Source organism: Leptosomus discolor, chromosome 10 (genome assembly GCF_034619465.1).
Source record: "Leptosomus discolor isolate bLepDis1 chromosome 10, bLepDis1.hap2, whole genome shotgun sequence".
Classification (NCBI taxonomy): Eukaryota; Metazoa; Chordata; class Aves; order Leptosomiformes; family Leptosomidae; genus Leptosomus; species Leptosomus discolor.
Genome location: NC_141400.1, coordinates 20,480,939 through 20,508,678, shown reverse-complemented (window position 1 = coordinate 20,508,678; position 27,740 = coordinate 20,480,939). Strand labels below are relative to the sequence as shown.

Sequence of the window (27,740 nt, the reverse complement as noted above, 5' to 3'; positions counted from 1 at the left end):
GGGCGGTCGCATCCTGCCCCGCTGCTGCTCCCGGCAAACCCCGCCATGGGGCCGGGCTGCCCGCTGCGCCCCTGGGGGAGCAGGGAGAGGCGTGGGTCTCGGTGAGACAGCCGAGATTTATTCGGTGCGTTTGGTCCCGTCGTTCTGTTTCCTCCCAGGCTATTTTCAGGCGCATTAGCAGAGCGCAGCAGCTCTTTCTGCAGGAGGAGAGCGGGCAGAAGCCCTGGCAGCAGGGGAGACGCAGGCACGGCCAGAGCGCTGCACGGCTCTGCGCACTCAGGGTGGTTATCGGCGCTCTCTGTGCAGCAACGCTCGTGGGGTTTCATCATCCATCGAGAGTACAACAGCAGAGAACCTCTGACACTGCTCTCCCCATCCAGGGCAAAGCGCAGCGGCTCCAGAAAGGCAGCGGGGAGCCAGGGTCACCGCTCGGGGGGCACCGGGCTGCCGTGGCACAAGAGCGGAAGAGCTTGGGAGCTGCCAACCGCCTGCAGACAGCGTTCAGCAGAGCACGTAGGCTCTTTTCGGTACTAAATCCTCAAAAACTGATAAGGCGTGGGAAGAAGGGTAATTCCTAACTTGCGTTTCCCGAAAGTGATTCAGCAGGAGAACGTGAGCTGCAACAACATTCTGCAAAAGTCGTTTGGTCCTTGATAAGAGCCGATCCTCTGTTAGAAAAGATTAACAGGGGCTCTCATAGTGGTGGCTTTGGCCGGTCTTTTGTCGCTTCTGTGGTACATATGGGCAGGGAACAAAGGATTAACCCTTCTCCCTAACTCTGCTCCTCATCCAGCCAACCCAACAGTCGGCTTTCGGCAACACACAGCAGCTTCACGCTGTCTCACCAGCAGAAGTCTTGTGTTCAGGCTTGCAACAAGCCCAGGTCCAAGTAAACCAGACATAATGTGTTTGATCTCCGTTAATCCCATTGGTGAGTCAGTGAATACTCACCAGCTTAGTGGTTTGGAAGTTTACTCATTTCGAAGGGAAGAGGAAACCACTTAACCATCGCCCCATTTGAGAAAGAAAACATTCAACATCCAACGCCAGATATTTTCAAAACACTGAACAAACCTCCTTGTTGTGCAGAGACAAAGCGATTCAAGAGTAGTCCCTGGTAGCTGAGGAGCTGCAGTGGCACTGGCTACGGGCTGATAGCAAATCCTTCCCCCATGGCAGGAGCAGGCTTTTCCTCGGGTGACCTGTTTCAGCCAGGGCTTAAGCCTGAGTTTAGGGCAAGCTGCTGCTGAAGGCACAGATACCCCAGGCAGAAAAGGGATAGCTCAACTAGGGAGACACGGGGAAAGGAAATATTGGGGTTTCTGTGTCTTTAGCCGAGGCATTAGAACAAAGAAATTTAAACCATTCATTCATGGTAAATTCGAACCGGGACTCCCAGTGAAGTGACGAGGTCCCAGGGAGGCAGCACTGGTATCTGGCGTGCCAGGGTCCCCCACGCACAGGGCAAAAAGGTGATAACACGAAAATGTTTGTTCTGCCTTTGAGCAGATAACAACTCTTTGGGCTTCACTTCAAAGCCAAACTTATTTAACAGCATGAGGGGAGGGGCTGCGAAACTGAATTAAAGACCTATTTACATTGCAAATAGCTCTGCATTTCCTCCCACAGCGTTCGCTTGCCAAGGCATCCATTGCACCACTCTCCCGAGCAGAACCATCCTCCCAGTTGTGACAAATTTAAACCGCGCCCCACACCTTACGCCTCATCCATTATTGATTTGGACGATGCCCACGGGGTACCGTGTGCTTAACAGTCAGGTAGGATGGAAATGGCACCCTCCTAGCATGACCCACACGCAGCCGTGCTTGCCTCGCTGCCTGCAGCCAGCCTCTCTTCACGGAGCTGCCTTGAAGATCCACCCTTTGCCAAAGCAGACTCGTTAGAGTACGGATGCCTCAATTATCCAGCGAAGAGCTGAGACAGGGAAGGCCTTTCTCCGCCTTCCTTTCCCAAAAGATAAACAAAATGTACCTGTCTCTGTTCCCTCACCTAAGATACAAATGATCCTAAATACTGGAGTTTAGCTAGATCTTGCTGTTGGGTAGCTCACACCCCCGCCCAGCGCCTGATGTGGCACACGCAGACACACGCTGGAGGAGCCTTCTTTACCCTGGGGAGTCTGCCCACCCGAGACTGTCTCCTCGGGACAGCAGGACACCCTCCTGGATCTGCCATCAAAGATGCACAAACGCGAACTGTGGTGGCAAACAAGACAAAGGACCTGCGGATCCCTTACTAGAGGCTGCATCGCGCATTTCAGCCTCTGGGCACCAAAACCCTTTGCCACCTTCTGGGCTGCCAGGGGTGGAAAGGAATGTTTTGTGATCCATTTCTAAACTGAGCGGATGTGGGAGAGTGAGACCAGAGTAGAACACGGTAAACACTTTGCAAGAAAGTATATTTTCAATGTGCTACAGTCTAAAAACTAAAGAGATTTTTCCATACAAGACCACACAGGAAATTTGAATTTTCTCAATATCTCAGCTTTTGTGAAAAACAGCGTGGTTTTAAGGAGCCATGACTAAGCACGCAGAGAAAATGAGACAGTCCAATAGCTTTTCCTTCTTCCAGGAAAACAAACAAATAATGAAAGCAATAGAAACAGATAAGAACTTTCAACTACTATAGCAGCTTATCACACCGAGACGATCTAAACTGCTGAACGAAGAAACACAAGAACAGATTAATAACGGGGTCTCGAGGGCTGAGCAGAATTGAGCGCAGGGAGAAGTTTGCAGTCCCAGTCGGAGCCCAGCAGTGTACCCACCCGCTGCTGGCACCCCAGACAGGACCCCACAGCCCTGAGTGCTGGTCCAAGCACCAGCAGCCAGACGTGGCCCCAAAACGAAGACGAGAAAAGATGTAAATAAGGGGGAGAGACTTTGTTCCCGAATTCAGAAAGTCTCACTTGTCCACGTAAAGCTCAAAGCACTGTCAGTACAACCGCTCTGCAGGGCCAGGGGCCGGCGTGGGTCTCCGTGGCCGCTGAGGGGGGAACAAGCCTCGTCCGCTTGCTGCCAGCCCGCCTGCGAAAACCCCCCCAGTCGCTTTGTTTAAAAGGTCACGGGAAAGGAGACACCAGCAGAGGAACAAGTACAAGTTGTATGGCACAGGCTGTCCGCAGCACCGGCGAGAGCCGCCGGCCACCTGTGGGGAACACCAGCAGAGGTGGGGCAGCCACTGGCACACGCAGCCCCGGGGTGGGAAGCGGGGAGCGCGCCCTGCCGCAGTTAGGGTGGCACTCGGGAAGAAACAGGCAGATGGGTGAAGTGCGTGCCCAGAGCCAGGCCAGCCACCCACCCACCGAAAACCGCCCGCTCAAGGGACGGCTCGGGCAGGGGCCTCGCAGCTCACCCACCCCAACGGCAGCCGTCCCGCAGCCCGGCCGAGCGCGCTGCCCGCCACCTCGGGGGCACGTCGGCAGCGGCCCAGGGGAACGGCATCCCACGCAGAGCTTACTGCCATTATGAACGACTACGAGACCAAAACCCCCAAATTTTGAATATCTGCTGCTGCCATAAAAGCCAACCGTATTAGAAACGCTTCGCTTCTGGCCCAGAGCAATGACCTACATTACCCTAAACTACAAAGCCTTTGCAATCAGCCAAATGAGATACTCCTCCTCCTAAGGCTCATTTTGTAAGACACTGGCTGTCATCCCTGTTTACCTTGTTTACAAACCTAATTTAATGCACAGAGGCCACAAACGAGTTTAGTGAGGAAAAAAAGAGCATTAACAGTAAAACACAGTACCCATCACACTACGAACGTATTTTGGCCAGACACCAGAACACCATTCTGGGGCTAATTTTGTTGTAATAAAGCAATAAAATACTCCTAACTTCCCACACTGAAAATCAGAACTATTTGCAAATGCAGTGCCAGGGATTTCTTAGACCTCTCACAAACACCCCTACCACAGCTTTTCAGTCTTCAGCATTGGGAACTTCAGCGTCTCCTTACCAGACAATAGGAAAAGGAAGCAGTGCCGTAACGACAGACCAGGCTCAAGATTTTTAGCTCAGTAGTGCTGAATCACCTTTACAGCAGAAAAAAAAAAAAATTCCCCCGCCCCAACAAACAACAGCTTCTCTGGGTGTTATCTAAAAAGCTCTGAGCCTGCACCCCACGGTGCATGTACGTCCGTTTCCCAAAATGCAACGCTGACAAAAAGCCCATTTCTGTGCCGAGGAACATAACCAGGGAAGAGCCAGCCAAGGCTGCCACCTCTAGGCTGTACAGCAAACCAGGAGCACGATCCCCTCGCTCCTGTCTCTGTCAGCACCACAACCTGGGACGATACTGCACCCTGCAACACCGGGCAAGTTAGCACGGACAGAGCTTGGAGAGCTACACGAATTTTATGGTGACAGGAGATAAAACACTCAAGCCAGCGGGGTATGTATCTGGAAAGATACGGAGGGGATGCACAAACTGAAATCTGCCGAACCCCCCTGCAACAAGTGATGCCCCTTGCCCTCGCTGAGGAAGGCACACACGCAGCCCAGCGTCTTCTCGCTCCACACGTGCTTCGGAAGGGACAACCCAATTTAATCATCCGTAGGAAGCAAGCGAGATGTACGTTAAAATCCCCCGGCTCTCTTAACCCACCTGTTTGCAAGCCAGTTTCAAACTTCAGGAGAAGCACGCTCCGGTGGCATTATTCACCCTTACCTCTGAACACCACAAATGCATGTGGTTTTCTCAGTATCACAGTGCTCTCCCAGGCTGGCTTAATGAAAGGTGGCTGCATGCACCTATCAGTTACAAGGTACTTGCCTCTTGCTGGACATCGGTTACAAGCCTAATTTTCATTTAGAAGTTGCACACCGAAAAGAAAGAGGAAGACTGCTGTAAGTCAAAACGCAGGACACAAGTGAGCCAGAGAAGCATCTTGGGGACGTTGGCCTTAGTGATATCCAGACTTCCTGCGTGGGGCTGAAGAGCAAGACACCAAGTTTCTAACTTCTCTATCAGTACAGGCAATAAAAAACCCCCACAAAACAAAAAGCCAATTAAAAAATACCCAAAACCCAAACCCCACCCCAGACAAAAAGCCCACTACACCCATCAGCCTTCTCCATCCTGCAAAAACAGACGCAGACACCGCTCCAGCTAGCCTTTGGTCAGAGATACCCTGTCATTTGTGGTCAGCAGACCTGGGTGGGGAGTGTGGGTTGAAGTTCTTGCCTGTGCTCAGGTCCTTAAGCCAGAGATGATCACCCCTGGCACAAAACAAAAGCAATGCCTCCGAAGGCGTTATCTCCCTGCTGCCCGAGGCCGGCTGACCTCCCAGGAGGGCAGGGTTCTCCCTCCCTGCGGTGCCCAGGGGAGCCCTAGCACCTCTGGCTGCGACCAGGCACCTCTGCACAAGGAGCTCCAGGTCACCCACGGTCCCCAGGGCCAGGCAGCGAAGCCAGGCCAGGCTCTGGCAGGCTGGCTGCAGGGGGGCATCCATGCACTGCCAACCCTGATAACCCCAGGCTGGCAAGGAAACCATTCCTTGATATGCTCCGCTTTGTAAAAGAGGTCAAATCCCGAGTGCTGGGCAAGGTGCAGGTGACCTCCAGCCCACCGTGGCTACTGACAGCGTCACCTGAAGCCTGATGGTGCCCAGATCTCCCCACGCTCAGCATGACTATCCCAGGGAGGGGAAGACAGGGTGGGCACATCACACTCTCTTTTGGCCACGACAGAACTTGTTGCCTCCTCTTCCTCTTAGCTTAATTATTTTGGAAATAACCATTATTTTAAACAACTGCTGCCAAATTCTGATACCAAAAATATTCAGAGTTGCCTGTAAATTGGGGGGAAAACCAGCCTTTTATTTCATATTTTCTGCTCTCGCTGTCCTCTCGAGCAGAGGCAATCTCTTGCAGCAGGAACGTGTGTACACGAAAGGAGCAATTTCTCAGGTTTCCCCGCCTTTGCCACTCCCCTGCCATTATTTACATTCAGCAGGCATTTTTCTGGAGTAGCTCTTGATCCCATGCCCAGCAGGCTCCAGACATCAAGGGAAGGTTCAGCTGCCTCTGAACACACTGCAGAACTATTGTGGTGGCTGGCTTCTCCTCCTCCCAGTTTTATTTTGATTTTCACATTTAAAAAAAAAAATATCCTCAAGGCACAGGAAAAAAAAATCCCCATGTCAGCAGAAATACTGCAGCTTTCTGGAGCACAGCACAGCTACAGAGAGCGGGAGGCAGCCCCGGGGTTATCTTATCCCTCAGCCAACACAGGCAGAGCTCCATCCCCCCAACCCCTCCCTGCCCTGGGCTGGCAGGGAGAGGGGCTGGCACTGAAATGCTGCGGAAGCACAGCCTGGGCAGGGAAAGGCACCGTGGGTTATTCCAGTGTTATTCAACACCTCGGGTTTTGATGAACTCGGGTTTTCCCCAAGACCTCCTGGGCATTCCCACAGCGGCCGGGGAGGACAGCGGGAACATGAACAGGCCCACAGCTGGGAGGGCACAGACTTTCACTGACTTCAGAGCGAGCTTTTGTAAACCATGTAAACTTCCTGCAGTGAGGAAGATACGAGGCAGTGACTAACACTGCTTGGAATAGCAACCCCAGCCTGGTTTTCCTGTTTATATACACAAGCCATGCACGATGCTAATTAGATACGATAAGAGGCCCTCATTCCTAGGTGCTGTAGATTGAATCCACACGTACATCTCGTTCGGCTGCTGTGTGATAAATCACATCAGGAAGCACTTTATTCCTTCAGGAGCAAGAAGTGAATGCAAAGTGCCTGGAGGTGTGAGCCAGACTTCCATTATTGCCCATCCACAGTGGACCTGCCACAGCCACCCTCCAGCACAAAAGCTGAAGTTATTCCAACACACACCTAATGCTGGAAAGAGGCAGCACATCCCTGGCAAAACATCCACGGAGCATCTCTTCCATACTTGCAACCATTTACCTTACGTGGCCAGAGACTGCACAAGGGCTAAACCACCATTAAAGTTTGAGAGGCTTGAGTAAACTTGGCACCTTGTAAACCAAAGCATTGACTGAATATATTGAGAGTACCTGGCTAGAAGCACCACAGAGAACTGTGTTTCCATGGACTAACACTCTCCATTCACAGAGGGTATGGCCACAGGAGAAGAGAAACAAGGAAACTGCACAAGAACCTCGCAGGAAAGCCGCGGACAGAGAAGTGCCACCTTTCCCTGCGCACAGCCAGCGCAACCCCTGGCACGCCCACCCTCCTCTGGGCGCCCCGGGCTGCAGGCACGCCGGGGCTGCGATGCCCCTCGGCACTCACCGATCCACAGCTTCCACATCGAAGCAAAACCTCTTCTCGATGGAGTCGGTTTTCCGCCGCGTGCAAGATTTGAGGATAACAGCTTCGTCTTCTCCCTGAGAACAGGCAAAATCGCAGATAAGGCCGAGAACAACCAGCGTGCCTGCCTCGGCACCCACTGTGCTTTCAATGGTTATGTTCAAACCTGAGGGGATTCGGCAGTATCAGCCTGCTAGAAACACATATTTATATATCTGACATGAGGACTTGCCTTCTCGCCCTCACAAACATGTTTAGTCCAAAATCTTTCACAAGGAGCCTTCCTTTCAGAAAGCACGTGACTAAATTTGTGCATTAAGCATCACGCGACTCATGCCTCAGGCAGGCAGGGAGTGTTGGACCACAACTTTTGCGCAAAGTCAGCTTTATTTTCCGTTGCTGAACAATGCATCATAGACCTGGCTGTCAATTTTCACTCCAGGCCACATTTTTGGCAGCATTCTGCACACGAGAACGCTGAACGGGAGCAAACATGTCTTAAAAATGTTTATTATATAACAAAGCAACAACAAAATCATTCTCCCATCCAGGCATCTGCATCCAAGTTGTACTGGATTTCCACGCGCCGAGCAGCGATCCGGCAGGATCCGCGTGCACTGCTGTCCTCTGCTGGAGGAAATCCCTGCTCAGTCCCTGCCAACACAGACCGGGCTCCTCCTGCAATTTTTAAAATCCACCGATGACTCAATAGAAAATGAATTCTGAATGAGTTCCTGTAGAAGGCCACTTTTCTGTGCTCTCTGTGCTGTTCTTGATGACACCTTGGCTGACCACCCTGTTCCCTGACATCACCATTTTTCCAGGAAACACATTTAGAATCACAGAATTGTTTTGGTTGGAAAAGACCTTTAAGATCATCAAGTCCAACCAGTAACCCAGCACTGCCAACGGTAGTGGATGCCAATGGATGGTCTATAACAGACTCCCACCATGATATCTGCCTTGTTGGCCTTCCCCCTGACTCCTACCCATAAACACTCCACCCTGTCGTCACCATCATTCAGCTCTAGACAATCCGAACACTCCCTAACACACAGGGCTACCCCACTGCCTCGTCTGTCCCTTCTGAAGAGTCTGCAGCCACCCACTGCAGCACCCCGCTTGCGCGAGTCATCCCACTGTGTTTCTGCGATGGCAAGTCTGTCAGAGCTTCCCTGCTGCACAATGGCTTCAAGCTCCTCCTGTCCGTTGCCCTCGCTGCAGGCCTTGGTGGAGATGTACTTCAGTCGGGCTACAGATCCCGCCATCGTTTTTTGGGGGGGGAAGAAGCCCTAATCCCCTACACGACCATTCTCCGGCACCCCTGTGGTTTCTAACACATCAATAAATAACCCTTGCATCTTTGCTACCACAAAGGACCAGCAAAGAGACCCAGGACAGACCCAGGAAGACAGATCTGAGAGAGCTCCCTGCAGGGCTTCTCCCCAGGGCTCAGCAGAGGCTACCTGCACCCTGTCCTCCCCAGCCTGCCCCGCTGCTGGCACAAGGCTGCTCCAAGCTGCCCAACTCCCCATGCGGCATTCAGGGAACTTCATACCCGGCTCCAGCCACAGCCTGAGGCATGCTCACGAGGGGCTGGCAGGTGACCCACGAGCGATGGGTCTCCTCCCGCAGCACCCACATCCCCTGTCGCTTGGTGCCTGCTCCAGCCAGACCCCAAAACGCCCGGTGGTGCGGTCACAAGCCCCCGGGCTGCTCCACGCTCTGACACCCGTGCCGGTCACCACTGCTGGGCGCTGGGGCCTGGATAGAGCTGCCCCAGTTTCATGCCAGGGCTGTGCAAGCCCTGAGACCCAGCCCCACCGGCGCGGCGGCTGGCACAGCCCACTGGAGCAGGGCTCCTGCCCCGCGCGAGACAGGCTCACGGTCGTGCTGGCAGCGCCCGCGCCCCGGGGTGCAGGGGAAACCGTGGAATGGGAAGAGACCACATGAAACCCAGCACGGCCGCTGATGATTACAGGGCTGGGATATTTTAATCCTGCATTATAATGAAGATGCTCCAAGGCAAGAGGAAAATAATTTTAAGAGTTGCCCTCCTCACGGCCGGCTCCCTTTGCCAGCAGGAGCCACACAGCAACCTCTGCAGCTGCCCGAGGCGCTCCTCTGCCAGGGGATGATGTTTGCAAACGGCCCCAGCCAGGAACACTCTGGGGGGGGTTTATTGTTCCTGCCGTATAGGGGAGTAAAGCCAGTGCTGGCTACAGCTGGGCTTACACTGCCCCGGGAGAGTGGAGCACACAGCGTGCACTGGCCCCCCACACCCCACATCCATCCACTGCTCCCCCTCCTCCACATCCCCTCAGGGCCGAGGGGAGCTCCAGGCTCTCCTGTGGCTCTGTCTGAAAGAAAACAACTTCACTGGCCAAGTCACAGGCATTGGGGAAGGAGCAAAAATAATGAACAGGTTCTTTTCTCCGGGCCTTGCAGCAGGAACTAGGGACTGGTAGCAGGCGCCCACGGACCCAGAGCATGGTGGGTGTGCGTGGCACAACCCCACTGTGCTCCCAGCCCTGACCACCACCTCCACCCACAGAAACAGTGGCAGCCACGCAGGGCACGGGGCAGATGCACGACCCACCGTGTGCCCAGCACCACCAGGAACAGCAAGAGTGGATCCAGAGATGCAACTGCACACGCTTCAGCTTTTAAAGGTCTCTCACGCACAGAAATAAGTAAAGGACAGACCCAGAAGCAAGAGGCAAAAGGCCCAGTCTCAACCCAGAGGCAGCTGTTGCAAACTTGTCCTGACAAATAGCTATGTGTGGGCACTGGCCTGGAATACGGAGCTGGAGCACAACAGAGCGGTGTCCAAGGGGCTCTGCACACTTGGGAACCGGCTCTGCTCTCAGCACAGCTGGCAGTTCCCAAAGATCTCTGGGGTTTGCAGAGCTTGCTTGTCTTTTTTTTTTAAACAAGGTGCAGAGTTAATTCCCCCTGTGGCACCCGCTCAGCCTGGAATGAATCTGACCCACTTCACTTGAATTTGTGTCACCTTGCTAAAAATGGTTCAGTTTGAGCACTGGGAGAGCGTGCAGCTGGCAGCTCCTCAGTGCTCCTCAGCAGAGACCCCTGGGACACAGTCCTGCTGCCTATCGGCACTCACCCCTTTTCCTCCAGATTTCTGGTCAAATGGCACCATCGTGATCCGCTTTGATTCCCTCTGGTATGTGCAGTAATGCTTCACCCAGGAAGTCCCAAAGTGACCTACAAAGCAGATGCAGCTTTTATTCCCAGAACCAGTACAGTTCCCATGCCTTCCCATTAATAACCTCTACGTCTAACGATCATTTAACACAACACATTTCTGTACCCACGGTTCTTGTTGGACCTCACAAGTGGATTAAGCGTTATTAACCCCTTTTTGTTCAGGGGAAAGACTTTTATCAGGCACTGGCAGTGATCCTTTCTCCCAGGGAGAACCTGGCTCCCGCATTCCCACCTTAACATCCCACCCACTGGGCCAATCCCTCTCTTTCACGGATTTGGTACCCTGCCGAGCTCGCCTTTGTGCCCCACGCCCTGACAAACCACCTTCCCCAGGTGCCCGCTCGCTGCACTGCCCCGGCAGGCAGCTCTGCCACCCCGACACCTACGTTTCTCCTGCACATAGAGGTAACCCTCCATCGTGTAAGGGCTGATGTTTTTGTGCTCGTGAGGGTTCTCCTTCATCTTCTTCATCAAAGATTCAACCTCTGACCTCGTTCCTTCAAAACGATTTCTTGTCTGCAAATGAAAACAGGAATGCCTTCTCCAATGCGTGGACCCAACGGGGCCTCCTCTGCGGCGAGGAGGCACCACGCAGGGGTGGGACCCCAGAGCTGGGTCACCACAGCCTGAGTGGGAAATAGAACCAGGGGAGACCACTGCCAGCCACAGAAAAAGTTTTCTTCCTGGGCCTGGATTTAAGCTAAAAGAAAAATATTACGAAAACTGGCAAGTTATTTGTATTAGGAGTTTCGTGAAAAAGCTGTTTCAAAACAATGAAATTAGTCTGAATCCTTGGGAGAAAAAGAGTAATTTTATGGCAAGACAGGACAGCAAAGCTGCAATGCCAACATGCCAAAGCCCTGCAGACACGTCCGATGGGCGGGCACCATGCACACTGGCCGCAGCCGCAGCCAGCAGAAGGGCTCCACTCCACCGCCTGGAGACGGGGACGGCAAGAAGTGCTGCACTTCCCAGGACGAACAGCACTTCGAAACACTTGGAAAACTGTTTGAAACACTCACTAAAATCACAGGGCACGCAACAACGCCTGCCCGCTGGCTGACTCCTGGGGAAGCTGGGCCTCTGCGTGTGGTATGCCGGAGGGAACGAGCTGCCACGTAGGCTGTGTGTACGATGCTGTGTTATTTACAAAAAAGAATTTGCTTTCAACAACGCAGTCAAAGCCTTTGCTTAACGGCACACCGAAAAAAGGAGAATAAAATCCTTATTAAAATATATCAAAAGGGTTAGTTAGCTCTGCAGGACAGTCACGGCAACAGGCACACGGCACGGTGGCAGGGGCACACGGCACTTACATTCTGGATGCTGATTGTCAGCTCTGTCTTGAAATCGCTGAAGTCCTTTGCAAGCTCGTAGCCGTGGTGGTAGAAGGTGAAAAGCCCCTGCAGAAAGGCCAGCAGCTGCGTTGGGGTAAAACGAATCAAGACGGTCAGTAGAGACCCACAGCCGCTTTCAGAGCCACCGCTGCCGAGGGCAAGCGTCCCTGCAGCTCCCCAGGGGTGGAGGGGCTTGCTGGCAGTCCCTATTGGATGCCCTGTTCCTTGTTTCACTTTCAAAACCTCCTTTGAACGGACCCCAAAGATGAGCCTGTGCCTCGTTTCCCCAAAGCCAAGGCAAGCCCCTGCCCCAGGACCCCTCATCCCCTCTCTCCCCCTTCCCTGCCTCACCCAAGTCCTGGGGTCGCTACGAGCAGAGCTGGGAGGCGTCGGGAAAGCAGGCAGCACGCTGCTGATCCGCTGCTGATCCCTGCATTGCGCCTCTCCCTGACTCCGAGTTACTCTTTGCCCAGCAGGAATTACCTTTGCCAAGAGGCAGAGAGGTCTGGCACTTCCCAGAGGGGCTTTAAAGCACCTGAGAAGAGGTAGACCTTAGAAAAATCTCTTTTTTTTCCTATTTCTGTCGCTCCTGCACTTTCCCCCTTGCGAACATTACAGTTTTTTGGGTTTTTTTTCCCAATCAAGCCTGGTTTTCTTTTAATTGCCAGCAGGCCCCAAAGTCCAGCCCACCATGACAGAGATGTCTGCACAAAAACACCCGAAATGTTTCCAGCATGCCCATGGCCCCCAAGCTAATGGCTCCGTGCCCCACAGCTCACAGGGGTGCTTGCTCCCCTCAAATCTCTCTCTCTGAGAGGGGCTGCAAGGTGAGGCTGGAGCCCCCGCACCACCCCACCGCAGGGATGCCCCACGCCGCAGCCTTGCTCCCCCCAAGCCCCGGCTCCTCCACACAATCCCCCATTTTTTGGAGGTGAGCGCTCACTCACAGGTTCCACAAACTCAAACATCTTCCTCTCCTGGACCTCTTGCACCTTGAAGACATACTCCAGGGAGACTTCATAGAAATGCTGCCGAACCAGGTCCACCTGGCTGTCTGCCTGCAAGCGCCGGGGAGATTAAAGGGGAAATACGAAGTTACTACTGACCGGGAGCGCTTGGCCTCGCAAGCAGAGGACACACGAGTCTAATGGAAAAACGTCTGTGCAGAACAAATTCAGCTTTGGACCCCAGTCCAGGGCTGCACAGATGGCACAGCTCTTTCTTCAGCTGAAAAACAGCTCGTGTTCTCACCTCCCTGACAGCTGCGTGGAAAAGCTCACAGTAGAAGTGAGAAAAATGAGAAGTTGCTGCATACTTGACAATAAAAGGCGATTTCTGGAAAGCACCGCAAGAGGAGCCTGCCCGGAGCGTCCTGGGGCCCAACTGGGCAGTACATGCACCCCACCACCCTCTCCAGTGAGCGCATCGCTTTGGTGGATCAGCAGAGACCAAATCCCCTCTGCTTTGCAGGTAAAGCCCACGTGAGTAAAAACAGGGATATGCCCCAATCCCAGCGTGTGAAAATAAGCTCATCACGCCTGAGGAAGGCAGGGTGAGGGACATGGGTATCCCTGGCACACGGTGCTGCGACGTCTGCAAGTGACACCTCATGTAGAGCAACCCGGGGGGTCACCAATGCCGGCGGAGCCCACGGCGAGGTCGGTCTGGGCGACCCACCATCGCTCTGACCTCAGCGCCAGTGAACTCAGCTGGTCAAGGCGCCTCAGCCCCAGTGCAAACCACCATTGAGCCATTGCTCAACAGGAGGCAAATTCCTCTGTCCCGGCTGGGGCCAGTGGGGTGCCCTTGCCAGCGTGACCCTCACTGCCTGGGGCAGAGCCGGACCTCCAGGGAGAAGGATCCGCTGTACCACACACCTCACCAGGGCTGGACACCCGCTTGCATTTGAACAGCGGCTTACTCCTGATTTTCTGTGCCCCACAGCTATGACATGGCCCGTTCTCCCCATGACCTGCCACCAGCATTTGGGCTGGAGGCTGAGGTATTTCGCAAACGGAGCTCTGAAAAGCAGAAAATATGATGCAATCAAATAACTTTGCCAGGAGTTAAATGGCAGATTAGACGCTGTGGGTTATTTAATTGGTCAACAGCCAAAGCAGCAGAGAATTCCCATGGTTTCCTCCTCTCCCCACCGCGCCGCAGCAGTTGCACATGTGGCCGCGATCACCCTCCAGATGTAGACAGCAAGAGGATGTAAGGAAACATAAAACATCACCTCTCCTGGACACAAACTCTTCTCTTAGGACATCAGGGCATCTAGTGAAGTTTCAGACTGCTTATAAACGGGTGGTGGCAACTTCCCTCAAACGCCACCATCCCATCAGCACCTTTCCCAGGCCCATCTGCCCTGGCTGCAGCCCCTGCCCACAAAGCCCCTTGGCACGCAGGGACCACGGGGAGGTGCCGGAGGGGGCGAGCGCTCCCCCGCCCCGCTGGATGCCACATCCAACGTTTCACAACCGACCCGCTGGGCTGCTCTTTCAAAGGCATCCCCTTCCTCGGCGGGGCTTGAGCCACCAAAACCAGTGTACTAGTGCCCCAGGGGGAAAGGCCCTACCTCCTGGACTGGGAGCTGGCTCGGGCTGGCTCCAGCCTCCTCCTGCCTTCCCAGCAAAAAGTCAGTTTGGGGTGGGAAATGCCAGCAGATGGCACCAGCAGCCAGTACTGCTCAACATGCACTAGCAGCAGCAGCCCCCGCTGCACCCCGCACAGCACCCCGCACACAGCCGCTGCCTGCATCCCGCACACAGCCACATCCCACATCGCATCCCGCACAGCGCCCCACCGCCTGCTGCCCTGGGCTCCCAGGCAGCCCCGCAGGGCCATACTTTGCCCAGGGCACGAGATCACACCTCTAAAAGTCACCGCTGCAACCCGACAGCCACAAGTGGCTCCTTCCCTTCCCAGAAAGAAATCCTTCCATCCCTGTCTCACAGCAGTATTTCAAACACAAACTAAAACAGAGGTTTAAAGGGTTATTTAAAAGCCTTCGGAACAGGACTCTCCATCTTCTGGGACGTTTGGGTGCTTCCACACGGTAAGTTATTGGCAAACCCAGAACACACATGCAAGGACAAAGCTGGCTTGCAGGCACGTCGACCCTCATTCTTACCCCTCTTCAACCCTGACTGGGTGGAAGATGATTGTTTGTGCCACAGACACATCTGCTCTCCTGAGTCCCCAGCTCCGCTGGGCACCGTACCACCACCTCAGCTATCTTGGCGCAGGAGCCACCACCTGTGCCCACCAGTTCCTCCAGAACCGGCTCAGCAGCACACCAGCAGCATGCCCAAAACCAAGGATGTGCATCCTGCAGGGACCAGCCCAGCTCCGGGCCACTGTGGGGAATTCCAAACTTGCAAGAAGTGATTGAAAATTCAGCGTACTCATCCAGTAAGAGCATTTGGCACAGCAGCCAACTACGTCCTGAGTCAGTAATAGGCTCCTAAAGCAGTTTAAAAGCACTAAGCCTGATCACTCCTCCCATGAAGCCCAAAGCCAGTGCAGCCACTTGCAGAGAAGGAAACTTGACATCTGTGATCTGTGCTGGCACAAGGGAAGCCTGCAGCAGAACCAGTTCCTTTCTGTTACACTCTTTAATTACAAACTCCCTCTCCTTTCGGACTGCTATCCATTTTGGGATCTCTCTGATTTACTCACCAGAACAGCTCCATCCCCTGTGATTAGAGGAAGAGGGGAAAACCCGTCACTCGCAGCCAGAATGAGGGGAAAAAATGAGTTTACAGCCAGGAGAACCGATGCTATAAGCTGCACAAAGCGTTCAAAAAGCTCACCACAGTTACAGCTAGACATGGAAAACCAGAGGTTGCTCTCACCTCCTGAAGCTGGGATTCTTTCTTCTTAGAAGACAAGTTTAAGTGCTTTTCTAGGACACCACAATACTTCTCAGTCTCCTTGTCGTATTTCTTTTTGGCATCCTACAAAACAGAACAAAAAGCGTGATGCTGAACACAGCACCGCAGCAGCCCTGAGGATCCATGGCATCCCTACGGCACCAGGCAAGACCACAAGTCCTGGGCAGGAGCTAACCCCCTTCTGCACAGCACGAGACGGGACCAAGGCCAAGGGGCATCAGCTGGAAGCAAGCGAAGCTGCTTTTATCCATGACCATCCGTCAGCTACAGGAAAGCAGCTTACGCTGCCAAAATCCAAGCCTTGGGGGAGCCCCTCCTCTATTCCCAGGGCCCAAAGCTCAGCAAAACATCCAGACTCAGGGCTGATCCAAAGACAACACAGTGAGGAAAATCCTTGCTAACCAGCACCCCAGCCTGCCACCCCTCACAACGGCTTATCCCACGTGTCACTCGGGACGATGACACAGTCATTTGGCTGTTTGTGGCAGGAGCGTTGAAAACGAGGATGTCGACCTTAACTTTCCTTTTGCATCTCTCATCCCAGCCTCGCCACCCCAACGCACCAGTACAGAATCCACCGCTGACACCTGCTAATAACCAGTTTTCATTTCTGGGTCCTTTCTGAAGGACCCAGTTTCGTCTTTTTATTTTAGCTGCATGAACCAGGGCAGCCTGTGCTGCACGGGGCAGCCCAGCACACCGCTGCCATGCAAACACGGCCCCACCGGGCTGGCATGTGCTTCTTGCAGGCAGCAGCAGGTTGTTATAACAACAGGAGAGACGCAGACAGTGGTTTTAATTTCAGAACAAAGGCAGGAAAGAAAAGGGAGGGGGGGCAGGCTGCCTCTCAGCCACATCAGTGCTTCCCCGGGCTCACCCGTCCTGCCAGAAGCCAGACAAATTCCTGCCCAGTGACACACCAGGGCTGGGGAGCACAGACCAGGGGGCTCAGGCAACTGGGAACCCCTTTAAGAAAATACTAATTCTTGCTTGGAGTAAATAAAAAAAAAAAGTTCCCTTCAACTGGCCCGTGGTTTTTGGCCCTTGGCGTGTTATTTGGTTGTGGGTGAACTTGGAACACCGAGGCACCTTCCTGGGAGCTGGATCGTCCCCGTGTCCATCCCACAGCAGCACACCCCATCCTCCCACACCCTGCAGGGCCCATCCCTGCAGCACACCGGGTCCCAGCCACCACCGTGCCCACCACCGTGCAGCCCTGGGCTCTGCTCCTGAGCCCGAGCAGGGCCCTCCAGCACAGACAGCGTCTGGGTGCAGCAGCAGCTTACCTTAGCGGCCCCGATCTGCTCCTTGCGAAACTTCTCCAGTGGCGTGATCAGCACCTCGCTGGCATTCTCAATCTGCGGGCAAGGACAGGCACAACTCACCCGCCACCTTTGGCCCAGCTCAGCCCCAGGCAGAAACCCCCCTGCAGCCCACAGAGACCCGCACGCTTCGCCCCCTCTGGCTCTGCACTGGCTGAGGCCCAGGGGGAGGCTGAGGGGCTTGCACCAAACCTGCTCCTCACCCCAGTGAGCCTTACCAGCGCCGGCACTGGCCATTTTCCAACAGCAAGACACCATACTGATGCCCTTCAAGCGTGCTTCCCCACCAAGTCCGCTCTCCCCTCCCTCTGCTCTCCCCTGCGACTCTCCCCTGGCAAGGGAAGGGGCACCGGGGCTCGCAGCACACCCCAGGAACCATGGCACCCACCACGGGCAGAGCCGCCTGCGCCAGCAGCAGCGATGCCACCACCCACCCCACTCCCGGTGGACGGGGCCGTACCATGCGCATCCGCTCATCCTCCAGGTTCCGCAGCACCGTGGCGAACTCCTGCAGAGATTTGGCTGGAAGGGACACGGCCAAACAGTCAGCATTTAACAACATTTTATTTTCTTTTTAAATTAAGAGGGAGACTGGACGGGGGGGGGGGGGTTGGTTTGTTTGTGTCTTGTAGGGGTTGGTTGTTTGGGGTTTTTTTATCAGCTTTGCTCTCTCCTCAGAGTGTTGCCTACAAAAGCCACGGGTAGCAGAGCATCCCCAGCACCGTGTTCCCACCTCCATTTCAAACCTGCCCGACCCAATGGCCAGTGGCCGATCAGCCCTATGGCTCAGCACGGGCCTCAGCCGCGCTTGGTGCACCAGCGGCAGCTCACCAGCATGCGCATCACAGCAAGGGGACTTGGATGAGAAAGCTATTTTTGCTGAGAGACTGGGCACAAATAAATAAGCAAAGTTAAATCAGGGCTAAAGCTCTTTTCCTTTCCTGGCTCCAGACGATGCACACTATAAGCTCTAAAAGTTCATCTGGGGCAGAAGCAGGATAACACGGAGTGAAGTGGCTGAAACTGCTGCCCTGCACCATGAGAGGCTCTGTGCTGGAGCTGGGCTCCGTTTGGAGAGCACTGCCAGGCTCTGCACTGCTGAGCCCTGCTGGGTCCTTTGCTCCTGCAGCCAGCCAGCGAGGCTGCTGCTCCTCTCCTCCAGAGCACAGCCCCTTGCAGTGTATTTCGCCGTGGCCAGATCTCCAGATCCCTGCTCTCCAGTGGGAAAGGGATGGATAATCTAGATGGTTTCAGATACAGCCCTTCCTATCTGGCAGAGCTAGATTTAGGCCAAGAAGCAAGAACTGATTTCCTCGGGAAGGCTTTGCCGCTGTTGCACCAGGAGAAACATGCCATTTCCAGAGAGCAGGAAAGGACCCAGACAAATCCCTGGGACCCTTGGCGTCCTCGTGTGTGTTTCTGCCCCCGTGCCCTGCTCAGCTCAGGGGTCTGGAGCGTGGCTTCAGGGCTACCCCTTGGCACCAGCACCCACGACTCACCGATGCAGATCTCGTCATCTGTTTCAGCGTCGCCAATGCAGCGAAATTTAAACTCGTTAAGGGAGTCTGCAAACTTGCGCTTGGCCGCCGACAGGTCTGCCGAGAGAGCGGGAGAGGGGAAACAGAGGAAAACAGAGGTTAGAAAAGGAAAAAGCCCACCAACAGCACGATGCAGGCGGACGTGTAATCCCAGCTGGCAAGGCCCCATGGAGGGACCCATCTGACAAGGGCTCCTGCGGCACCAGGGAAGCCCTGAGAGCACCGCCCTTCTCCTGTGCCCACCCCAGGGACGGGGCTCTGCAGGGTCCCAGCCAGCACCTGCCAAAATACACCACAGGAAGCAGAACCTCAAAATACCGTGAGAACCATGCAGGAGCTCGAGCCCAGTGCCACAGGGCAGCAGCAAACAGCAATGCACGGTGGCACTGTTGGATCACCTCCCTTGCTGCCCCGCAAGAGACAGCACGTCTGCACAGGCTCCCAGTCCTGCTGGAGGAAAGCACCGTGCATAGGTGATAATGCAGAGGTTTATTGCTTTCCAAGCTGCAGATTCTCTCCGAGATCTGAATCCTATTAAGTTCTTACTTGCAGTGACCTGAGCGGATCCAGGATTGGCTTTTCGAACCGGCCCCGTAACCCTGCACACGCAGACACACACACTCCCGCGCACCCCAAGGCCACCCAGCTTAGAGGGGAACTTGTACTTGAGCAATGCGAGGGACTGCAGGCACACAGGTGGCGTTAGGAAGACGGAATGCTAACTCCCCTGTCCATCTCTTCGCTTAAAGTCAAAAAATTCAGCATTTTCATTTTCCTTCCCAAGCACAGGTGGAAAACACGCGTGTGCACACAAAGGCTGTTTCCTCCTGTCGGACACCAACGTCCAAAAGGTAACCACAAAAGAATTCAAGCATTTTGCTTTCCCTGTGGGATAAGGGAATTTAAAGCTTTCTCCAAGCATTAAAGCTGCTCTCTGAGTGTTTCTGCTGAGAGCCCTGGGGCTAATCCTGCCCACAACTCAGTCCCGGCTGACTTCACACCTCCACATACCCGTGCTGCTGCCGGCCGTGGCAGCACAGCCCCCCTTCCCTCACCAGGGGAGCCGGAGGGCTCAGGGACTTTAACCCGGTCCCTGGAGCCAGGCAGCCTCCTGCCTCCTCTGGAATAATAACGAAGATGACGTTAATGACTTAAGGAGCCATTTCCTCTCCTCCAGCTCCGTGCTGACCATCAGCCACCAGCCACGCTCTCCCCGCCGCATACCGTGGCCTCACCGACACCCTGCCCATGTTACACATGGTACGTCCTCAGCCAAACCAGACCTGCTGTGACATCCCTCATGCCCACGGCCAGCTGGGCAGGACCCCGAGTCGGATGCTGATCCGGCATGGGTGTGAACCCCCCTGGGAGGGAGCTCGTGGCACAGGGCAGGGTGACTGGCATTTGAGCAGCTCCCTGGCCAAGGGGGCTGAGAGCGAGGAGGAAGCTGGGGCTCTGAAGCCACCAGGCACGAGCCCGAGCAAAGCTGAGAAGCCTTTGGAGCTGGCAGCACCCAACGACAATGGCCCATGGTGCTTATAAATAGGCAACGGAGAGGCAGGAGGAGAGGGAGATAATTCCCAGTGCGACAACGATAAAGGAGGATCACTGGCAGCCGCTCGGCCAAGCTGCAGGGGTAAAGTGGATGCTAAAATTAGCAGCAGGCTCACCAGAAAAGGAGAAAGGGGCACCCACGCCCACACCGCACCTCTGGGGGCGAGGAGCCGGCGCAGAGGGGCCCCAGCATCCTCTCTGTGCCACCATTAGACCTATCTGTGCTCCCAGCATCCCGTTTTCCTAAAAGCTTGAACCTCTTGTCTACATTTTGGGGAAAAACTCCTCCAGTGGAAACAGCCAAAGCTCCCAGCTGTGCTGCAGACAGGGGCAGGTGGGGAAAGCAAAGTGGCCCCTCCATGGGCCAGCTCAGCTCCTGACGCCTCTTTTTCCCCAGGGTTGTGGACAAGAAAACGCAAAATTCTACAAAGGCTTGACAGAAACTTCTGCTTCCTCTCATGCACAAGTAAAACCACCCAGACCCCAAGCATGAGTCACAGCCAGGCTGCGCCAAGGGCTGTGAAGGTTTTGCTTCCAAGTTCTCCGGGTGGCTTCATCAGTCAACCACAACATCAGGGAAAGCCACCACAAAGCCAGAAAAATCCTTCTGCCTGAGCAATGCGACCACCTTGGGGTCTGGGTGCCGCTGGATGGTGGTCCTGAAGGACAGCCAGGATGGATCCAAGGACACACAGGTGCTGGCAGAAGCAGCGAGGTCGGAATGTGCCTGTGAGGACGGCGCAGTGGCAGGCAGCCCCAGGGTGCCCAGGGGTGGGGGCGCAGCCTGCAGCCCTGCGGAAGATGAATCTTTCCCGTGCCCACCGTGCCTCACGGCTGCAGCACCGAGCACTGAGGATGTCCTGGGGCAGCAAGGAAATCACGGTGTCTGGCAGAGGCATCCCAGGAGGTGAAGAGCCCTGCGCAAGCTGCTGAAACACTGGGAGGGCAAGGGGTGGCCCCTGCCACCCCAGACTGCAGCCACCTCGGGAGGGCCCAGGGTGCAGCCGCTGTGGAACCACGTGCCTGCCCGTGCCCGGCATCTGAGACAAAACCATGGGGAGAAAACACCGGCCAAGCAGCAGCGAAGCAGATCTCTGTCCCACCTGCGAGGGAACGCCTGCGTCGGTGCTGACCACAGCACGCGGCAAGTGGGCCTGGATCACCCTCTCTGGTCAATACACGTTGTGCTCAAGCAACAGCTACACGTGTCGCTCGAAGCCCCGCCGTGTCCGCCTGTCCTCCCCTCCGCTCCCCCACGGACCGTCCTGCCCCACAGCCCCCACATCCATGACTCATTCCATTCCCCTCTGCAGGCTGACCGTCCCAGGGAGGGTTGCTAATGCAGTCCTCCTCCTCCTCACCTCCCATGGCTCCCCATTCCCAGCCCCGGGGCTGGCAGGGATGGGACAATCCCTTTGGGAAAGTCCGTTTGACAGAAAACAGGCACACGCACCGCATGCCGGAGGTCCAGCTGCGTAGCTACAGCAACCGATAATCAAAATAAAATGCCCTTTTGAAAGCGGCTCGTTACTGCGACACAGGGTTACCCACTCAACCGTTTCTGGGAGCAGCCCAGCAGCACTCCCCTTCCCGACACTTTCCCTTCCTGGAAGAGGGTTTACGACCCGAACCGGGTGCAACGGGGGAGAAAACTGCAGAGGATGGGGATGAGCGACATGGAAGGAGACACAACCTCCCAGAGGTATCGGCCGGGCCCGTCCTGGCAAGGAGGGAGTTGGAGCTGAACTCCAAGGTCTGATCCTGTCTTTCCTGGCAGCCGGGTGGAGAGCAGCAATCGAAGCGCCTGGCATAGCTCGTCCATCAGCACAGCAAAACTGAGGGGCACCAAGACTGCAGGCAGAGGGTCTGCCTCTGGGCTGCTCCCTGCCTGCTGCAGCTTGATCAGCTCCTGCACACACCTCCTGAGCTGCAGCTTTGCTTTTTTTTTTTTGTGACCAGTCCTTTAGCAGATGTTCAGGAGCCAGTTTAGGCTGTACCCCTGAAATGCTGCCACTCTGCTCCCACTGCAGGGGACCGAGCATCTCACAGAGCCCTGCCCAGCCAGCACCCAGGGTCCTGCCCCAGCATGCAACGTGGAAGCAGCCACTGGCAGAGTCAGAGCAGGGGCACACGCTGTGCCACTAAATACTGCAGCACCCATCCCCTGCACAGCAGAGACGTGCTCAGCATCCTCACCACCCACCACATCCTCACCACCTGCCACATCCTCACCATCCACCTCAGGAACAGCATGGAGAGGGGACGGCTCCCAACAGGGCAGCGGGCAGCTGCCCGCGCATGGAAGCAGCCTGGGTTAACCTCTTTGCCCGTTCCTCCTCCCTCACGCCCTGCTCAGGGATCAGCCTGCTTCTCCCCTGATACCCCACAACTCTCCCTCTCCCTCCAGCATCCAGGGAGCGGGGAAATGGCTGGCTGAGTTCCCATCCCAGCCTCACACGTCCAGCACGAGGCTTCCTCCAAACCCGGCTGAAGCCAACGTCACTCCAGCCCTGCTGCAAGGGACCACCTCGCGCTCCCACCGTCCATTCTTCTGGATCATCCCAGCATCCCTCCTCCTCCTCCTCAGCTATTGAGAGTTAAATCTTCTTTCTGCCAAGTGGCTGCTGTTACTGCAGTGAGACTGAAGTGGTTAGGTTTTATATGCAAAAAGCCCCTTCCAAAGGAATTTGGAACTATTGAAGAAGGACGTTTACAATTTCACAACCCTCCTCCGTGTGTACAGCACCCTGGGTGCGCAGGGATGACTCCACCACAGCCAGGTCTGCAGCCGCTGTGCGACGGGGCAGCCCTGTTCCCAGGGCGCAGGCATCAAATCGAAGACATCCCCAGTTGGGGTGACTCAGCACCAAGAGCTTTGGTCACTTCGGGGAAGTCACTTGCCCTGCAGCCCTGCTGCTCTCTCCCAATCCGCTCCCAGCAATTTCCCCAACTTTATTCCTCAGCTGAACACCTCACCTCACCCTTATCACCCCCCCTCTTTGTGTTCAGTGTTTAAAACAGTCTCAGGCTTTCCCAAAGGGACCACAGAAGTAAGGTTTGCTGAAACCTGTAAGCCTGGGAGCTTTTCCCTTAAATCAAGATTTACAAGGAGCTGAGAAGAGACTGCAACTCCTCCACCTGCCTGCTTTTCCTGGCTGGGAAACGTGACCACTGGAAACAGAGTGGAACCACAACACACAAAATGAGACATCAAGAAGACAGAAGTCCCCTTCTGCCCACCAGGGAGCATGGTCCCCCGGCCCAGCAGAGCATGCTGGAAAGATCACATTGGCCAGAGAAAAAGTGATACTGCTGGCTCAGAAAGTGGGAGCTCCCTCCAAAGCTGACTCTGCAGCCAGCTTGCTATTTAGGCTAGAAAACGCAAAAATAGCCCTGGCTCAGCTGCACTATCGGGGCACCCGGGACAGAGTCAGGAGCAGCAGGACACTGCGGGTGGTTCAAGTGAAAGACAAACCTGCTGACAAGTCTGGGAGTGAAGGGTTAAAGCTGCTGCAAAGAGGGAAAGCAAAGGATGCTGCTGAGACCAGTTGCATGCTGCAAGGCAGGTTTCCTGGGCTCTCGGTGTCTGACAGAGCTTGTGCTCACACAGAGCGGTATTTCTACACTTCCTGCAAACAAAATTGCTTAATAGCCTATATTTAATGCTCAATCAGACAACAGGAACCGAGACTCCTGCCCCTTCCTTCCCCCGCAGCAGGGAACAGCAGGCTCAGGCTGCATGTCCCCCGCAAGCCCCTGATAAGGGACAGGACAGTCCCACGTCCCCAGCAGCATGGGAGTCTGTCCTGTCCTCGCAGACACCTCTGCCTGGCTGCCAGCGGTGGCACTGACTGTCCCTGTCCCCTCCCGGCAGCCCCACCACCCCAAGTGGGTTCCCAGGCCCCTCGCTGGGGAGGTGACCACACTCCCACTGGACAACCACAAGGACAGAAGCCACCAGCTGCCCCCTCCTGGGTTTGACAAGTTCCTTAAAGCTTCTCAAAAGAAAAATTGTCTCTACTTCATTGTCCGTCTTCTGGCTATTTTTTAAGCAGCCCCCAGCGCTCCTCACTGCACTTGTGCCCATGGGTGTGCAAAAGGGATGGATGGACTCACGGCTGCCCCGCAGGGTTGCTCCCGGCCTTCTCACCTGGTGCTGGCATATGGACAAGCCTCTTCAGCCCTCCACACGGCAGCACGCTTTGGGGCACGACTGGAGAAAACAACGGGTCCTGCCTCCCAGGGACAAGGCAGGTGAAGCCTTGGGGTCTGCAAAATGCTTTGGGATCTGCACACAGCAGATCTGTGACCCCCATCAGACGTGATCTGCTCGGGCTAGGGGGGTAACACGCACAGCGCTGGTGGGTGACAGCCCCCAGACAGAACCACTTCAGCTTAAACAGTGCAAATCCCAGAGCAACAGCCCAAGCAAAGCGAGCGGCCCAGTCTCTCGCTGTTTGCTGGGGATCTCGCCATGCTGGTGCTGCCACCCCACAGCTCCCGGGTTGGCAGCCCGGCTGGTCACCCCACACGCAGCCACGGACTCCGCTTCGGGCAGCGCTGCCTCCACCAGCACCCGCAGGCAGCCAGCCAGGAAGGGCAGCAGCGTGACGCGAGGGTGCCACGGGCTGACCCTGAGACAAACCTGCCGTGCAAGGTGCTGCATGCTGGCCCTGAGCCCATCAGGCAAGCCATGAGCCTGGTGTCCAAGCCACGCTGCTGCCAGCCCCGGGGAGGGGACGGGGGGGAACTGCAGCAGGACACAGAGCAGCAAGGGGCAGCTCCTTGCCCCATGCTCCCGGTGGGGTCACAGCAGGGTCTCTGTGGGGTCTCACAGTGTGCAGCCACGGCAGGGGCTGGTTCACCTCCACCACCACCTCAATGGCCTGCCAGGAGCCAACCCTGCCAATGCTGTGACAGGATCTGGCTGGGGGAATCCTGCAAAAAGGCCCAGGTTGCAGGAGCCTCGAGAAGGCAGATCTGGGGGGACACTAGCAGAAACCACCCCCCCATCCAGCTGCAGAGAAAGCCAGGCACAGCACAGCCCGCCCGGCCACCCCTTCGCAGCTCCCCGGGCCGCGGCAGTCAGCACCAAAGCAAGCCCATGCGGGCAGAGGCCAGCCAGGACGGGTAATCCAGGGAACAGCCGCTCTAATCAGTGGCCAAAACAGCCGGATTACGGCCCGCCAAGGGTGCTTAGAAAGAGGCAATATGGTGTCTGTCCCCGCAGCAAGCACCCACCACCGGCAAACACCCGGCGAGCTGGGTCCTCAGGCACAACGCCAGAGCAAAGCCACCGTGGGGTCACGCAACACCCCGCGGTGCTCAGGGATGCCCAGGGATGGGGGTTTGGGAAAGGATGGAGCTGGGAATAGCCGATGGGATCCACATGTGAGCGCTCTGCCGTGCTGCTGAGCTCAGGACCCTCTGACCAAACCAGGGCCCCGCAGCTCATGTGGGAACCCAGCAGCGAGCACCTTGCGCTTGAAAACCAGCGTTCGCAGACACCAGCGTCGAATTTTAGCCCCCACACGGACCCAGCCCACGCACTGCTGGGGTCAGCACAGAGCACTGGGGCAGCAACATTCAACACTTAATTTGTTCCGAGAGGTTTAAATCCTCTCTCTTTGCACTTCCCAGCGGAGGTCGGCAAAAGCCCTGCTCTTGCGAGACGCCACGGTCCTCTGGACCCGGCACAAACCCCAAGCTGCTTTCATACATAATTAGCAATCACTTGTTTATCAAATAACTTCTCCACCAGGCAGTTGGAGTTAATCAGTGATTCAGGACAGGACTGCATCTGCTGGCAGGTTCCCCTTCTGATTCACCGTTTGAGTAAATATATAAAACCAGATGAGCAGAGACTACCCCACCTCCAGCAGCAGCTTCTGCCACTGTGTTTGTGCACAAAAGCCCAGGGAAAGGCTGCCCTGGCTTGGCAAGGGCCAGTGGTTGAGGTTTGAGGGTGTCAAACCCAACAGAAGGTGACTCCAAGGACCAGTGCAACAGGTACAGTCCCTGCGCTCACCCCACGCAGGACCCCCCCCAAAGCAGGGAGAGCATCGCTGCCACGACCCCACAGCACCCCCAGACCCCATTTCGGTGCCTTTTCTGCACGCACGGCCTCCAGCCGAAACACGGCACCAAGCCTCATCTCAGCGGTGCACACAGGGACGTCAAATCCCACCTCCCCAAATCCCAAAACTTCATTTTACGCTAGAAAGTTTACAAACACATACACCCTATGATCCACGCTTCAAGGGAAAACCACAAAACTGCTTAGATGTGCTAAAGCGCAAGAAAAATTGAATAATCTGTCCAAGATGGCCCCAAGATTGAAGATCCAGGAGGTGTCACAGCTTTTGCTCAGCCTTTTACTGTGACCACGGGAGCACATTGCACTGCTGCCCAGCCAAGGCATCACCGTATGCCTCGCTTCACACACTCAACGTGGCTTCGTACGGCAAAATGTTTGCCAGAGGGACAGAGAACCCATTGTAGAATGAATGGGACTATTGACTGGGCTCAAACAGCAGATCAGATTTGAGTAACACGCTGAAGACATGAATTATTTCCACAGTATTTTAAGAGATAAAAGTTCTGTGCTTCGTGAAAAACAAAGTTAGCCCTTGGAAGGGCTGCCTGGTTGCACAGCTAAAATTATCGCCCCGCTGCCCACCAGCCCAGCACCCCAGCCACGTCAGCTTGCCACCCCCAAATCAATAACATTTGGAGTTCTCTCGGGAGCCTTGCCAGGCCAGGACGTTTTTGCAAAGCTTCACAAGATTCCTGATGAAAGACACTAAAAATCCAAGGGAAACGAAGCCAGAAGGACCATCAGGTCTCCTGGAGAGACAGTTGGATTTCCAGGAAGATGCAGGAGGTTTTGCATCCCAGGGACACAAGGTAACCCTCACTCACGGCAGCTGAGCTTGCAGGTGTCCAGCCCTCTTTGAAGGTGAAGGGGAGCAGCCCAGCTGCGGGGAAGAGGAGGGTTTGCTGGCAGTGGCTGGCTTTGCCTGTGTATCACCGGGCAGGTTGTGCCAAGGAAGAATGGGGGCAGATTTTAAAAAAAAAAAAAAAAAAAAAAAAAAAGGGAGAAAGCAAGAAGGAAGCCCCTACCTAACACATGGGCTGGGGCCGTTGCTCACTTGGAGGGGCAGGGGCAGGCAGCCCCTTCTCCCACAGCGAGCCCTCACAGAGAAGGCAGGAGCCTGACCTTGGTATCCACTTGCCAGCTGTAGCCCTGGGCACTGGCTCACCAGAATCGAGATGGCGCTTCACAGAAAACCTTAAAATCAGTAAAAACAGGGAGATGAGAGCTGCGTGGGACTCTCAGAAATGTCTGGTCACGGATGCATGAGGCATCACGGGCTCCTGCCTGCTCCTCCCATCACCCATGACAGAAATGGTCCAAACCTGCCAGGCGTGTTTTGGCAACCCACTCAACAAAAAGCCCATGGTGGCAGCTGGAGGTGAGACCACTGGCAACCCAGCGAGCCTGCCAGCACCGCTCGGCCCGGCACGACACCCTGCCGCGGGGGCTCGGGGCT

General features: G+C 55.4%; 1 protein-coding gene across 2 annotated transcripts in view; it reads right to left on the bottom strand.

The window, feature by feature from the left end:
- Window positions 1-27,740, bottom strand: part of ARHGAP26 (Rho GTPase activating protein 26) — a 144,512-nt gene that overhangs the window by 103,274 nt on the left and 13,498 nt on the right. For both annotated transcript variants that reach the window (XM_086471104.1, XM_086471105.1), the window contains exons 2-10: window positions 18,595-18,690; window positions 17,556-17,617; window positions 17,060-17,131; window positions 15,735-15,836; window positions 12,825-12,935; window positions 11,857-11,961; window positions 10,927-11,056; window positions 10,437-10,537; window positions 7,295-7,389 (exon numbers count right to left, since the gene is read on the bottom strand). In XM_086471104.1, the coding sequence (XP_086327230.1) occupies window positions 7,295-7,389; window positions 10,437-10,537; window positions 10,927-11,056; window positions 11,857-11,961; window positions 12,825-12,935; window positions 15,735-15,836; window positions 17,060-17,131; window positions 17,556-17,617; window positions 18,595-18,690 (874 nt within the window). The remainder of the gene's footprint in view (window positions 1-7,294; window positions 7,390-10,436; window positions 10,538-10,926; window positions 11,057-11,856; window positions 11,962-12,824; window positions 12,936-15,734; window positions 15,837-17,059; window positions 17,132-17,555; window positions 17,618-18,594; window positions 18,691-27,740) is intronic.